This window comes from Ambystoma mexicanum, chromosome 9 (genome assembly GCF_040938575.1).
Source record: "Ambystoma mexicanum isolate Mex_15411 chromosome 9, UKY_AmexF1_1, whole genome shotgun sequence".
Classification (NCBI taxonomy): domain Eukaryota; kingdom Metazoa; phylum Chordata; class Amphibia; order Caudata; family Ambystomatidae; genus Ambystoma; species Ambystoma mexicanum.
In genome coordinates, this window is record NC_090931.1 from 1,063,710,286 (window position 1) to 1,063,726,323 (window position 16,038).

At 44.8% G+C, this 16,038-nt stretch overlaps 1 protein-coding gene across 2 annotated transcripts in view; it reads right to left on the bottom strand.

Moving 5' to 3' along the window:
- MARCHF7 (membrane associated ring-CH-type finger 7) overlaps positions 1-16,038 on the bottom strand; it is a 966,353-nt gene that overhangs the window by 365,508 nt on the left and 584,807 nt on the right. For both annotated transcript variants that reach the window (XM_069616354.1, XM_069616355.1), the window contains exon 7: positions 13,722-13,891. In XM_069616354.1, coding sequence (XP_069472455.1) covers positions 13,722-13,891 — 170 coding nt within the window. The remainder of the gene's footprint in view (positions 1-13,721; positions 13,892-16,038) is intronic.

Consider the following 16,038-nt stretch of genomic DNA (forward strand, 5'->3'; position numbering starts at 1 on the left):
GTCCAGGAGCACAGTGTGTCACCCTGGATAATGGTTGGGTAGTCATCAGGGAAGGTGGTTAGCAAACCAGTTAGGATATAGCAAAAATGGCCAGGGGCTGTCCCCAGGGGTACAGTTCACAAATTATTCTCACATGCTTCTAAAGAAACAAAAACTGTATGGCATCTGCTGAGAAGTATCAGAAAATAAAATCCTTGCACCCACCCTCCAATATCTGCTCATTGGTTCAAGCCGTGGTGTTCTAAAAAATAAATGTTTGGAGGTAGCTCTGTATTAGGGAACATTTTCATTTCTGCGCTAAAATTCACCCACCTTAGAGACCGCCCGCAACCCTCCATCCAAATCCTTTGGATTTCTCTTAAGGTTTAAATAACTTTTCTTGGGTGAACTACTGTTACCAGGAATAGCAAGACGAAATTAATCTTACTTACCTTTTCTCTTTGTAAATCCAGCACACACCATCTTATGTAGAGTGCTGGGGGGTGGGTCCTTAGAAGCCCCTTACTCTACTTTTTCACGTAAAAATTTGTTGTTACCCTCACTACTTTAAATGGCAGTGGTTTAATTTTTACTACCATCATGCTTTTCTAATGCAGGCTGAACCCTCAGCTGCAGTATGGCACCCATGGGAGTCCATTTTGTCAAAATGGCCCCAGTCTTCTTTTTTCGCAATTTTCTGTTTGTGAGGTCTTTCTTGGTTTTTACTCTGTGCGTTAAGACAGATTTGAGCCCTTTGTGTGTTTTGCCTTTGGCGGGCTTCAGCCCTGAAGCCCGCCCCTGGCTCCAGTGTGTCTGGAAGGGCAGAAAGTGAGGGAGGTTCCTGAAACTCCCCTGTCCTTTGTCTCTAGGAGTGCATGAACGAAACTAGTCCTAATTGCCCGGCTGGCTGTCCTGAAAGGACAGCCACCCTGCTGTGTGAGTGACAGCCTAGGATGTGCATGAAAGGGAAAACTTGCTTAAAAGGCGAGGGTTTTGGGACTACAGGCAGAGTCAACCACTGGAAGAAACATCCGAAGCAGAAATTGTGAAGCGACAACCGCTGCAACCTCCCGGACTGCGAAGTACCGGTAAAGCCCTGCTGCTGTGCGGACCTCCATTTTCAATACCGACAGAAGTTTCAGAAGGGACGACTTCTTACCTTGGGTTAGTGGGACCAACTAACCTCGAGACGAACTCCACTATGGCGCAGTCCCCGACTTGCTGTGCCTCTCCGTTGCTGCAGAAGCCCAATGCCAAAGGTCGAGTGACCATAACCAAGTGCAACGTCTCCCGCGGATCGAATCCTGCCAAAAGCTCCAGGAGCCTCCTAAGGACACTCCAGAAGAAGGAAATCCCCATCCAGAGTCCCCTCGCCAGAGTCCAGGACTGACGGAGCAAGGAAAGTCTCACCAGAGATTTGTTCTGCATCAGTGCGGTTTGCGAAGCGCTGAAACCGCAAAGTGCAGCTGAATCGAATAGAGCCCATAGCTGCAGATGACCTTCCCCTAGTATTGCCGCAGGAGCCCTCCAGACGTCCTCCCTCTTGTCCCCACGACTGAGGCTCAGGAACAAGTGTCTGCATAGCTGTTGCAAGACATCATCCAGCTAGACCACATTTCTTCTAACCAGAGGTACTGTTTGGGCTTGGGGGTACTTAACATCTTGCCTTAAGTCATGCTTTGTCTAGGGAGGATAGCCCAGGGGCAACATGCATGCCTTGGAAGCAAGACGACACGGAGCAACAGGATCGAACCCCGGGTCCATGCTTAAAAACCTCTGGGTATTAAGAGCGTTATAAATAACCTATCATATATCATGCTGTCTCACTCGAGATTTGCACTTGCTTGACTTTGAGCTGATTTCAACTCCCCTTTGCACAGGCCTAACAGCTTGTGTATCTTCAGTGATTTACTTTTGAACAATCTAAATTTGTGAAAGACTTATCCAAGAAGTGCATCAGAACTATTGACACTGTCCAAATGTCACTGGCTGTCCTGGCTCCCTAAAGGCACTCTTCTAAATCTATTGATTTGGCATTGCTTGACGCCCAATAGGTTGTAGCTTGTTGAATACTGTTACTGCTGGGAAAGGCTTACCTAAATTTCATTGGAGGATTCAGTTGTCCTCCCCCTTTTAAGGAACCGTTTATTTTCCTTGACCCTTCCTTTCTGCAACCCAGAGTCTACAAAGTATATTGGTGTTATATATAAATGCAAATACTATCCTTGCAATTGAAATCACTTCAGGGTGTAGAAGAACTGTAATGAGCATATCCAAAGAGTATTCACCAGCTTTATTGATTCTGTAAAATATTTCCAGAGTTTACTTGAACCGTTACAAAGAATTGCCTTTTTTAAGAATGCTTATTTAAAACGGATGTTAAATAATCATGTTTAACTGAAACCTTGAGTGTGTTACTTGTAATGACTGATTTCATCTGTACAGCTCACATTTACCCCTCTTGAGATAGGTCTGGCATCTCAGTCACACTGCCAACTTGTGTAGTACAGTCCTATACCAAAAGGTGGGTTACCTAATACCAAGCAGATAAGTATTGTGTAGTTTCACACAGTGTGACTGCACCAATTCTTACCTAACACTGCCACAAAATGTAATGGGGAACATTCTTTGCACCAGACATTGCCCTTGCTTGTACGCTAATTTATTCCCAGACACAATCGATTTTGTATCTTCTAGCATGAACATATCACTGCCGTTTTAGGCTGTGCCCACCCACAAAGTGCCCAAATAAAGTAGTTACTCAATTTTTAAAGCGTGGGTACCAATGAAACGAAGTGTACAAGTACTCTGTACTCAGCAATCCAAAGTGAAGCCCTCCACCCGCCCATACATACTACAAATTACTAATAGGACTATGCTAGGTAAGCTTTTCATATTAATGATAAATCTTCCTGACCTATGTCAAACCAGATTATTTTTCCTTATACCTCAGTGAGTGGGAAGCTTTTTCCACAGTCACAGAGTCCTTAACTCTTTTTATGGGTGTCATTTATAAGGCTCTCCAAAAAGTTTTGACAACCTTTTGGCAACAAGTGCCTATTGTTGTAGAGGCTCCCCCCTTTTAACTTTCTCTGGCTAACCTTGTGAGAACTACAGTTCCCAAGGGTAGAAAGGATCTTTGGATCCCTTTTACATTTTATTAGGCGAGACCAGCACTCCCCGCCTTAACTGGAATGCTGGAAAGATACAGAGTATCCTCTTTCTCATTTTAAATGTAACATTTATTTATTTTTTATTGCGTTAACAAAATTCATTGTTTTTGCAAAAACAGAGACAGCTCCTTTCGAGCCTTCTTTTCGTTTCTTTTCCTTCCTGGTTTATACATTAGTGCTGTTTCATTCCTCCTCTGTTTTTGTTTGTTCGTTTATCTGTCATTCCCAGTCTTGGTTACGGAGTCAATTTGTTCTAGCGCTGACTGTAGGATTTTGATAATAGCAATGGTCCAAGCAGTTCTTTGGCCACTGATCATACGTGGCCACCAGCTCGATTCTTCAGGGACCCCGTAAGGCTCCAGGAGTGGTTTTAGGTAGCCTTCCCGTATTGATTGAAGTGCCGTGCATGAAGTTGCTAGATGACGGATAGATTCTGTTTTGTCCTTCTCGTTGCATAGTCTGCAGACGTCCGTAGTTGCCAGTCCTCTGATAAAACGGATTTCGTTCGTTGGCAATAGATTCAGTCTGGCTCTAATAAAAAGATTTCAAAGTTGCTTGCTTGGACATTTTTTGTAAATTTCAGCTGGATCGTTGAGTTTCCTAGCAAAGGATGGCAGGTGCCTTAGTAGCTTATTCTTGGTCGCAGCTTGAGTCTTGACCCAGTCTAATTCCTCAAGTTATTTTTTGATTCTCAGTGGGTTCTGCAGCAGTTCTGTCTCAGAACATGCAACGGATTCCAGTTTGGATTTCCTCTTTGAAGCCCAAGCAGTAAGCATTTTCGATCTGCCTGACTTAAGTTCTTTTTGAAGCAGAATGAACAAAGGCGAAGCTTCAGAGAGCATGACATTTCTGTACAGAGACATGCTGTTTTCTGCCGGGGCCTCCAAGGAAATTAGGCCTAGCTCTCTCCTGATGGCCGACAGATGTGGAGTTAGGTAGAGACAGAACTGATCTCCAGAAGAATCCTTCGATCTTAACCCAGATCTCCACTGGGAGTGCTGGCATAGTTTCTGCTCCATACAGTAAACTGGGAACCACTTTTGACTTGTAGTAGGTTAGCAGCGGAATCAAGGAGAACCAGCCGAATTTTCTTCTAGCATTCGTGCTCGAGTTGCTGAGGATCTTACCTTCGACCATATAAAGCGCTGCATAGAGATCTCCGAACGTGAGTTGTCCAACATGACACCCAGGTATTTAAATTCCTTCACAATTTCAATGAGGTCGCTTTCTAGTTGCCAAGACGGGCATTTCGAGTTGGTGCTGGTTTTATTTTTTTTTATTTTTTTCCCCCCCAAGATCATTATCTTTGTTTTCTTGACATTGATTTGCAATTTGTTTGTTTTAATGTAGCTTGCTAGATTGGTTAATTGCCTTTGTAGGCCAATGGGGGTTTGGTCAGTCAAAGTGATGTCGTCCGTGTAAAGTAATCTTCCGACTGCCGCTTCTCCTATTTCCGGGGGGAAACTGTCATTTCTGCAGAAACGCTAAAGTCTCCTAGGAAAGCAGTAAATAAGGCTGGAGCAAGGGGACAGCCCTGTTTTACGGCCCTAGACGTTGGAATTTCTTCAGACAATAGGCCTTTCATGTTCAGCTTTACTCGCATTGATGTATTCGTATGCAGGGCCCTTATTGTATTCAGTATTGTCTTGGGGCAGTTGGCGGCTGACAGTTTGTTCAACAGTAGTGGCATGTCCACCATGTCGAAGGCCTGTGAGAGGTCTACAAATGCAAGGAACAGCAGTGCGGCTCCATCCTGTGATTTGCTTTTGAGAGTGCTGAGCAGCATGATGTTAACGATGGTTCCTGAGTTTTTCCGAAATCCTGCCTGAAACGGGTCATTAAGGCTCGCCGGCTTAAACCAGAGTTGGAATTCGCGTAGCAGGCGAGAGGCAAACACTTTCCCTATTACGTCAAGAAGTGCAATTGGGTGGTAGTTTTGAGGGTTGGTCCTGTCACCTTTTTTGAAAATTTGGGCTACCACAGCTGTTGTCCATGATTTCGGCAGTCGACGGCACTTTGCGCAGGTTTCGAAGACTTTAGAGAGAAAGACTGTCCATTCTTCTGGAAAATTTTTCAAGTCTGCATTTGTCACCCCATCTGGGTCTGGGGCCCTTGAATTTTTTTATTTGCTTATAGCAGTTGAGACGGTCTCTCTGTCCGCTACGTCTACCCATTCCTCGCTTGTGTCAGAACGCCCGCATTTGGAGATTTTGGAAGGGCCTCCAAAGACTTCATTGAAGTGGGCCATCCAGCGGGATTCACTCACTCTGCTGGTCAAAATCGGATCGGCGTGGGCACCCAAGGATTTGATCAGAGACCAAAAAGCTCTTACATTCTTGTCCCCCAATTTTGCGAGCATTGCTTCCGAGTCTTTTTGGTAAAGGAACAGCTGTTGATTTCTTAACCAGGCTTTATATAGAGTTGTCTCTTTTTGCCATTCCAGAAAAACGGCTTCTGTATTTGCGGTTCTAGCCTTTCTCTTGAGACGTCTTATCGCAGCTCTTTTCGCCACTGGTTGTTTGTCATATTGATGTGCAAACTGATCGTTTGAAGAACATTTTTTTGTTGTCCTTAGTTAATAAGGGCTCATCAAGGGCTGATAGTCCGGTTCGGAAAGCCCTTGAATAGCTTTTTTGCCCAAACTGTTGTTGTACCTGGCTGTTAGTTCTTTAATTCTGTGTTCCGTTAATTTAAATCGGGATCTCTGTTGGTTGCAGTTTGGGTTTCAGTCCACTTAACTTCAGGAGGGGACACAGTCCAGGTGGCTTTAAGCAAGTTGTGATCACTTGCAGTCGTTTTTATGACTTTGAACGAAGTGCCTAGGTTGAGCATATAGTTGCTCGCAAAGATATAGTCGATGGTGGCGTTTGAGGTGTGATTCTCCCATGTAGGACAACGATTGGGATTAGGGAACGCAAGGGCGAGGTTTGCGCATCCTCTTGACTTCATCAGCTCGACCCATCGTTTACCTCAGTTTTCTGCTCGGGTCATGCCATGTTTAGTGATTCGCAGGGTCGAGGGACATCTCACGTTTAGGTCTCTGCAGATTATAAGGGCGGACACTTCTTTTTCTGTGTACAGCTGGTCGATTAGCACTTCAATAGAGTTAAGAACAGCGTCGTCCTCTATGATTTGGGGGTTCCAGCAGACTGCAATGATTGCGATCTGGAGTTTCATAGTGACTCAGTTTTTAGCAGGATCGGGCAGTATCCAACTGGTTAGCACTGCGAGATGGGTTCTGGAAACGGACACGGTCTGTTCAAGTGTAATACCTCTGCCTGATTGAACTGCAAGGAGAATTCCTGCTGACGGACGGCCCAGGACATTCTTTTTGGCTGGAGAATCCACTATGGTGAATCCGTCGAGGTATGGGGTTTCTGATAGCCAAGTCTCTTGTAAGGCCAAGATGTTGTAATCGCTCAGATTGATGTCACCTTTTTGCATCAGGTGTCAGAACCTGCGTGTGTTCCATGATCCAATTGTTAAGACCGTTGGCGATGTGACTGTGTTTCCTGGCTTCCCCCGACGGTTGTGCCGCAAATCCGTCGGTAGCAAACTGCTATTTGTGACTTCTGATTGACAGCTGTTTGGGCAACCACGCCCATAGTTGTTCCAAAGGCGCAGTCAGCGATTTGCTTCTATCCAGATTTTTGGATTCGGTTGCAGGCCTGACCACCTTCTCTCGGGGTGTTGTGGGCGACATGGTACTGGGTTTACTTTGAGTTCTAATTGGCTTGGCTTGGAAGGTTTTATGATTGTTTTTGTCGGTCTCAGGCTCAAGTCTTAAAAGTAGGTCCATTTTAGGACCAAACTCTGTTGCATGGGTGATCCTGCTATGACTGGGTTGCCGCTGCACCCTTGGGTTCCCTTTGCCACTTGGCGCTTTTCTCGATGTATTGGAAACTCTTGCTGAAGACTTGTAGTAAGTTCTGCTTGGGGATTGTTTTAGCCTGTGGTCAGAGGCTACCGGGCTTGTTGGAGGTATGGTTAGAATTGGAAGGTGAAAGCCTCGTGCGGTTAGGTCATCTAAGGCTTTGTTCATTGAGGTCGGGAGAGCCATTGCCCTTATGTGAATTTAGGCTTTCGCTGTCGTTCCCCTATGGTAGGGTTCAATCCTCAGATAATCTTCCGTTTTCAGATGTTTAAATGCCGATATTTCGCTGAAGATGTATCTCACCATTCTGCGGTTCAGCACCATGTCGTCTTTGTTCCTAGTTGGTTGTTCTAACTTCAAGGTTAAGATCGATGGTGAACGGCCTCTCTTGTCCCAAGTGTCTGTAGGCGCTGACTTTCTGTTTTCCTCAGGGCTGCCCCTTTGTGAGAATATACAAGGACTGTGTCTATGTGCCAATTTCACGTCTGATGGATTTGCTATGCTTTTGTGCTTTGAGGACCTGGCTATTTCCTCTTGATGATGGTGTTTTGGAGGAGTTCTCGAAGATGCTCTTTTCGTTCTGCTGTATTCTAACTCTTACAGTCTCTTAGTGCTGCGCTGCACTGCTTCTTGCGGGTATCTACGGCGCTCTCCAATATGCAGATTTGATGTTCACTCTATTGCTGTCTGATGACTTTTCGTGGGTCTGGCAGTCGGCAGAGTCCTTTCCGTTCTTCCGGCCTCGCCTAACACAGTGTCGTTCAAGTGTTGTGAGAGATTCATTAGAGATTAATCTACAAGAAAGTCTTCTGTTGTCTTGGGGGATTGCGTGTTGGACTCACGCAAAGTTGTACCCTTTTTAGGCGTCGTCGGAACGGACTCCGGTGTTTCTTTTTCCATCAAAGGCTTCAATTTTATAAGATGATTGGGCGTCAGACTAGGACCAGCTTTCTCAGCCCGCTGCTTTGGCTGACCCGCTGGATCATTTAATTTCAGAAGAATCTGTTTTTTTTTTGACGATCTCTGAACGTTTGGAACAGGTTTCAGCGAGCACTTTGTTGCCTGCGAGACCTCCACCAGTTGCATCTTGTTGGGAGCTCCTGCCGAGGAGTTGCTGTCGGTTTGACCTTCTCTTGGCGAGCTTTCTTTGAAAAAGAAGACCTCCGGCAAGTGTGCGTTTTTGGGGGACTTAGGGACGCTTGAGGAATTAAAAATGCTGAAGTTTTCCCAGTGTAGGTTCTTTTTAGTCGCTGGGTGCGTTGTTTTTTTGGTCTGTTTGAGTACTTTGAGAATTCATTGTGAGGCTCTTTTTTTCCAATGTAGCTTGGTCAGTGTTGGTTCGTGAGTTCTCTGGTTCGTTGTACGTAGGCTGAGAATTGATGGTTGGGGTTGCATAAGTGGCCTGCCTTTTTTCCTTCGCTTGAATGAAACCTTCTAGATAGATTAGTTTCGTGTGCATCAGCGCTATTAAAGTTGATTGGTCTTTTTGACTGTCATATAGAGCCTCGTATAACTTGCAAAATGGATTTAACGCAATGGTAAAAGCGGACATAATGGTTGTCAAATCTTTAGATTTCAATGGGGTCTCATTGTGGATTGGCGGCCATTGATTTCCTAAGCTCTGCAATATCTGGGCTGTATTCGGCGGAGAAGAAAAGTTGGAAGCATGGGGTGGAAACGATGGAGTTGTTGAATGTCTTTCAGGTCTGCGCCAAAAATGGTCACGCACAGTCTTTTCCCAGGCCCTCGTCCTGCTGATTAAAAGACTTAGAAGGCTTTGTTTCACAGGAATTCGAAGCATGATGGTGGTTTGGGGAACCCACCGGAGCAGATCTTGCGGGCCTGTCAGTCGGTATTGGCTGTTCAAGAGCGTTCCCGACAGGCAGGTCTGGTTTCCTCAAGGGTTCCTCAGATGCAGTTGAACTCCGATTTTCACGCAATTTAGCAGGTTCAAGGGTTTCATCAGAGTTTTTTGGAGGGTGGATCTGGGGCTGGGCAATGCACTTTTCGATCACGCTTGTCTGGACTTCTGATGCCGCGTGGAGTTTATTTAAATCCTTTGTTTCCGGGAGCTGCCCAGCGGGCTCCACCGGGCCCGTTGACGTTGGAAAAACTGTACGGTTATTGGTTTTCTGAATTTTAATGGCCGGAGGAGGCTCCTTTGTGGCCTCCAGTATCTCGGCGTCGGAAAGTTGATCCATTTGGTCGTAATTTCTTTTACCTTGATTTGTGAAAAAATCTTTCAGGGAATTCAGTTGGGCCATTTTCGCAAAGGTTTTCTTGTGTTTGCTGATTAAAGCCTTTTTCCTGCTCATTCCTCTCTTTTGAACTGCAATGGTTTTGCGTTGACTTAGTGGATTAGGCTGGCCCTTTTCCGTACTCAGCACTATTTTTACTTGAGTCTTTTTTTGGATTGGAGGTGGCTGAGTTTTGATCTTGGCCGAGTGGACTCCTTTCTCCGTTTCCATGGGACTGCTGGTCGTCCCGTGTGCTCAGGCGTTCATGCGGAGAAGAGTTGAGATTGAAGGCAGGTGAAACAGCTTTACTCGCCGTGCCGCCATCAGGCAGCGAAAGCACCTCCACAATCAACGAGTCTGCCCTGCGGACACATACATTTCCGCGATTCGGCCCTCCAACCGGCGCCTCGCTTCCCTCAGAGAGCGTGCAGCGATGTCCAGGTCCCGCGGCCAGGAAAACCCCGGACTGGGCACCACCCACGCCGACCTGAGAGACTCGAGGTGAGGAGACTCCAGAGGATTTCCTTGCGGCCGATAGGTCAGTTGCTGATTCCGGGTTGATTGCGGATAACTGTGGGGTCACCAGAATGGAAATACTTGCTAATAATGTTATAGAATTTTTGCTAGGTGACTCTCGCAGTGCAGCTCGAGTGTCGTCGTGATTTTCCTTGCCCGGGACCGGGCCGATATGCGGCTCTGAGATTTCTGTGATTGACATATTTTGCGCAGCGGCTGACAAGGGCTCCGACGCCGAGGGCCCTCCGGTTCTCGGGGTCGAAGATGTCTGGGCCGGCTGAAGATCTAGCTCAAAATGAGGGAAACCCACAGCACTATTGGCTTTTGGTAGGGTTTCCGCCTGATGTAGCGGCTCATTCACTCGTAGGTCATCAGTGGTGTTCGTATGAGCTTCAAGGCTTTGCGTCGAAAGGTGAATTAGTTTAACTGGGGCTACCGCGGCCTCTGAGCATGCGGTGGTAGCCCGAATAGTCCTCTCGTTCTCGCACTGCAATTTAGGCTGCTTGCAGAGTTTTGATGGTGCCAACTGCAAGCGGCTTCATTGGGGAGAGTAAATTGAGTGTAGATCGAATCTTTGCTGAGTTGGTTTTGAGCTACGGAGGATTCGTTTAGCTCTTTCTCCTTCTTCTTCAGTTTGCAGCTTTGTCGGTGTCAGTGTTTTGAGGCCGGGCGGCACCGAGGGGGGAAGCATGTCTGGCAAGTCCTGTCACGGACTGCACTGACTGCTCCTACCTCAGCGACTAGCTCCGCGGCCTGGGATGGGTATTTCAAAGTTTCTCCCACTGCAGAAAACAGTAGAACTGGTAGACAGACTTCCAAGCAAAAACTGGAAAACTGGAGCTCGAGGAGGTAGCAACTGCACTGACTGCTCCTACCTCAGCAACTAACATTTATGTTACGAGGACAAACTTACCTTTAATGGCTCATAGCAGTGAACCTTATATTAATTCGGTGCACCTTGACCGCGGGCTGTTTGCACAGCCCCGGTAAAGGCTGAGTGCGCATTTTACCAAAATGGGCCTATTGCCTTTTTGCCATTTCAGCGTTCCTTTTCCTTTCTTGTTCCTTCGCCTGACATCCAGGGTGGGAAACTCCTTTGTCTTAACTATCTTAGGCGGGAATCCTGTGGATTCCCGGGGCAGGATCCAGAGTGCCTGTGAAGGCAGGAAGCAAGGGAGGAGTCCAAAACTCTGCAGCCCTTTGTCTTCCAGCCCGACTGGGAGAATCCATTTCAAACTGGGCAGCTGGCTGTCCTGAAAGTACTACGAACCCTGCAAGTTTGAATGTTTTATGGCTGTTCGATTGGCTGGGTTCCTGCATAAAAGTCTGATCCTGGAAGCTGAAGAGGTAGTCAACCACTGGAACCAAAACCGAAGAGAAAGATGAAGAAAGCGCAGCAGAGACGATTTCAAGCGATCGGAGAGCCTGCTGTAGCCCTTCCTTCCAATCGACCTGTGGACTCTGAAAACGCTGACCCCGACGCAGAGCCTGGCGAGACCCACTGGAATCAAGAAGACCTGCATTTTGCGCCATCCCACGTTGTGCTGCGACCTTGCGGGGCTGCAATACCCAAACACCCTGGAACCTCAAGCCATTGTGCAGGGCATAGTCTTCCGAATTCCGAAACGCGCTGAAACTTCGTGAGCATCCTGCTCGATGTCCAGAGCACATTTCAGATCCGAAAAGTGCCCGCACAAGAGTGCTGTACCTTGCATACAACGAGAATCCAGCCAGCAATATTCTGTCTTCTTCTGTGCTCCTGAAAAGGTGCCAAATCCACAGAGCTTCATCCAGCCGTGAGGAACCGCTTGCCTGGAGCCTTCTTTCGTGATTCCCTGCTGTAAAAGACCTTTTAAAGTCCTGTCTTCCATCTTCTTGACAAAGGAATCCATTGACCGGGTTTTTAGCTGCAGATCCTCAAGTCTTCCTGCTGCAACTCTTCTTCCGAGCTGATGTACTGTGTTGGCTGGGGTATTTTACCTACCTCAAGCCTTTGTGATTTCTGTATAGCTTTGGGGTGTTTTCTGCGATTGGGAGGCCACTCGTTCAGTTCACCCAGGCCCACTGCAGAATCCTCCTAGGGTGTCTTCTCTGAATTTGTGAAGTCCCTGGACCCTCAACTAACTTTAAACTGAAATACTTACTTGTTTGAACAGTCTTCCTCTGGAACTCTGATTTTTCCTGCAACTGAACCCTATCTCACCCTGCCTACAGCTGGCACCTAGACCACTAGGGTCCATCTACTGCCTCAGAGTGAACTCATGCTATAGAATAAGGGAAGGACTGGATAAGAAAAGGGTTCTGCCTTGAAAAGAATAACGTATCTAAAAGTTAGTTACTTGTGAATGAAGCTGGTTGGTAACTAACTCTGAGAGTTAACAGTTACAAAAGTTCTTACTTACCTTGAATGTGTGTTGCACTATTCTGAAAAGTATATATGATGTTAATTTACTCACCTGTGAATTGCTTGTGCCTCTTCCCCAAAAGTAATCCTGTTGGCTTCACGTTATTATTGCTGTTAGGATAGATGTACGAGTGTCCCCAATTGGGTTTTGCTTCCCCTGACTTGGTGTTACCCTGTACAGAATAAGTCTATCTAAGGTTATACTCAACTTTAAGCTGCTGATAGCCCCTTTAAAAAGTATATAGGTTGTTCTTACACTGTGTTAGCTGTGTGCCATCCTAAAACAAGTTAGAGTTATTGCTTATCTCAATCTGTATTCCACTGATCTTTAAAAAAGCCACTGTAATAGTATGTCACAACATTAGGTCTTACCATCCTAGAATAGCTGTGTGCCATTCCTGATAAGTGTTCCTTTAGGTGTAGCCGACTTTGGTCTGCGTGGTGCATACAGAATTAGTGTAAATAGTTCTTGATCTTAGCCGGTGTTCCACTGAGCTGAAAAGCGCTGTAATTGTATATTACACCAAAAAGGTTTTACTCACCTGGTATAACTGTGTTATCACAAAACTAGTAGAGAAATATACTATTCCTTGAATCTGTGTTCCACTATTCAGAGAAGTATATTTGCATGTTGGTTGACTATGTGATTTCCTGCTGAGTGTTACTGCATAACTGACAAAGTTACTGTAAAGTAATCTGAAGGTAAATTATGGTTTTACTCCCCAAGAACAGATGTGCCCTATACTGAATGTGTATACAAAGGTCTGACTTACCTAGCAATATGGTTAGGTTTTCTTAATAAGGTCTGCGCTTTGATCTGTGTATTTAAAGCATACAGTTGTGTTTTTATAATGTGTTTATGTGCTTTATGATGGTACTTACCTACCCAAGCATCTCTTGGTCTGCTTGTATACAAAATAAAACCTTTATTTTTACAATACTTAGCATGTCAGTGGTTCTTTGGACCATATGTATAATACAATTTCTTTTTACTGATTCTACAACCCTCTCTCCCTCCTAAGATACGCTACTATGAACTCAGTGGCAAAGCCTTAGACTAGGAGTGGAGTCTTGTACTGTTTCAGTTGAATGGTTTTACTAAGCCCTTAGTTGGACTTCAGAAAAACTGTCCTAACAGATACAGCCACTGGAGCTCAGATTCTTTCAAGTGTCAGCAGTGGAAATCAAACGTACAATGGAATGCAATTCCAAAAGCCATGCAATCACCACATCTTCATAGACCCAAGTGGGGAGCTCCCTTAATTAACTCCTTGATCAAGAATTCCCATAAGTGGATACATTCCCCTAGCCAATTTATGGATTACATCCAATTGTCTGAAAAGCTTTGGGAAATCCATTGAAAGTATGGTGAAACCTAACTGAATTAGTGGTTCAGCAAGAAGAGACCAGGCAGCTTATCAGTGAATTCCTTTAAATATTCCATACATTAAACAAAAGCAAGAAGTAAACACATTTATGATTAACCATTTAGTGCCAGATCACAGCAATGTCATTGGGGAAAATGAGACGATCTTTACCAGAGTTTATTTTTGCTTGCAACCATTTCTTCATGCACTCCTGATGCACGTACTGCAGACTTCCAGCACATTTGCATGGCTCTATTAAAGGGTTAGTTGATGTGGATGCTCCCACTTGGCAAATTCTACACATATCGCCCTCATCCTCTTCAGAATCTTCTAGAAGGAGGCTGCAAACAAAAGGAAACCCACATTTGCACGTAGAATAGAAACGTACTGGATTTTCTAATACAAGACTGCCTTATGTCAAGTACTGTTCACACTGAAAATAAAGTATCAGCGCCTCTTCTTCACTCAACTTCTTCTAGACCGGGCTAAACTGCACCCGCGAAAGAGTAGATGTATTCCCATAGATTAGACTGGCAGCACTTTCACAAAGCATCTTCTCTAGGGAAAATACGATTACAAACGGTATATATATTATTTTACGTTTTGTGCAACACAAAAAGGCATTGTGCAGCCACTTTGGAGCACCTAGTTTAACATGATTACCATTACAATCTGTACATTTCAAAGTTTGCACATTTAAGTTCAAATGTTTCATTCTTAAGAAAACCTTCAAGTTGCCGATTTCTGGATGCCTCCATTTAGTTCCTTTAAAACTTACCACATGGCGCACAGGTGCTGAATTGCTGACCGTGCACATGTCTGAACAACATTCGTGTGCTCCTTCATCCCAATTCCCCCTCCTCCACAATCTATTGCTCATTACAAAAGTTATTCTATTTAGAGCATAAGAGCAGGTAGAGCACTGGTTTAATCCAAAATGAGTATTTTTTTTTAAAGAGACTAGGGATTCGCGTTTGCAAAATGTGTGGTGAGTGAACCATACGAAAGTGGGGTGTGGGCGGGCACAATGATTCTTATTTGATTATAATAGTTATATACACTTTTAAGCATCCACAGGAAACCCGAAAGAGCACTATCAGCAAATATGACCCCAACAATTACTCTGATATAAATCGTCAGAACTGCGGATGCCATTGTTGGGTAAGAATTAGTGCAGTCCAGTTGGTGTGGGACTACACAAGACATCTCTTGGTATTAGGTACCCACCTTTTAATATAGGCCTGTACTACACAAGTTGGTAGTGTGACTGAACAGCCAGGCTTATCTTAAGCGGGGTAATGCGAGTTGTAGAGCTGTACAAGGAAATCAGTAAATACAGGTATCCAAGTAAACACAATATAATAAATATTTATTTATACACAAAGATATTTAAAGCATTCTTTAAAAAGCAGTAACTAGCAGTAACATTAATCTCAAGTTAGGATTCAATTAAAAAAGTGAACAATAAAATAGGTGAGTAATTCATACATATGTTACACATTTTCCAGCACCAAGGGTGATGTCATTTGGGTCATTATAACACTAATTTTCTATCACCTTTGCAGTATTGAGTTAAGGAGGTAAGGGTTAGATCAGAACAGACTGATATTCTATTGTAAGGCAAAGTTTGTATGCAGCACCCTCTGGGACCTCTGGGACCACTACACACAACTCCGACAACAGGCAGAGGAAACCCAACCTTTGGTATAAGCCTGTACTACACAGTTTTGGTAGCGTGTTGAGCAGCCAGCCTTATCTCAAGAGGGGTCAATAAGACCTGTAGTGGAATTACACAGATTTACAGTTACAGGTATTTGAAATAAACGTACACAAGTTTTCTTGCATAAACAATTATTAATTTGTCAGTTAGAATAATCCTTCTTCAGAAGGGAGCAATATAATAGCAACACACAAATACACTTCAATACTATACACTTAGTTTCTAAATCAGTAAAGACCCTTTTGGGATGGCTCACAGACACAAGGGAGCTGTGGACATTAATATCTTACTGTTGGCATTTAGAATACTCTTAGAAGATAGCAAAAGGAAAAGGTTATTAAGACAACAAGAGACCACAAATAATCTTAAGCAGGCAAATACTTTTGGATCTTCCAAGAAGAGTCATACAATTCAATAGGCTAAGCCAAAGTCAATGGGCAAAGTCTTTGCACAAGTTCTTAGGAGTCTTTGATGAAAAGAAGAATCAAATGTAGGGCCACAAGCTGATTAGACATGCGAGTTGTAGAAGTTGTAAGCACTCTACAGTAAGAGGCAAGTTCTCAGACTTTTTACAGTACCTTAGAAATGAATAAAAAGGTGCAGCTGATGACTTCTGTTCCTGTGCAGCTCTGCAGATCTCGCTGTTCCTGAGCCTCAGCAGTGGGGACAAGACGGAGGACTTCGAGGGACTCCTGCAATGCACTGGGCGGTCAAAACTCGCAACCGGCAGAATTCGCTTTCAGTGGCTGTTCAGTGTTTCAGCTCCTC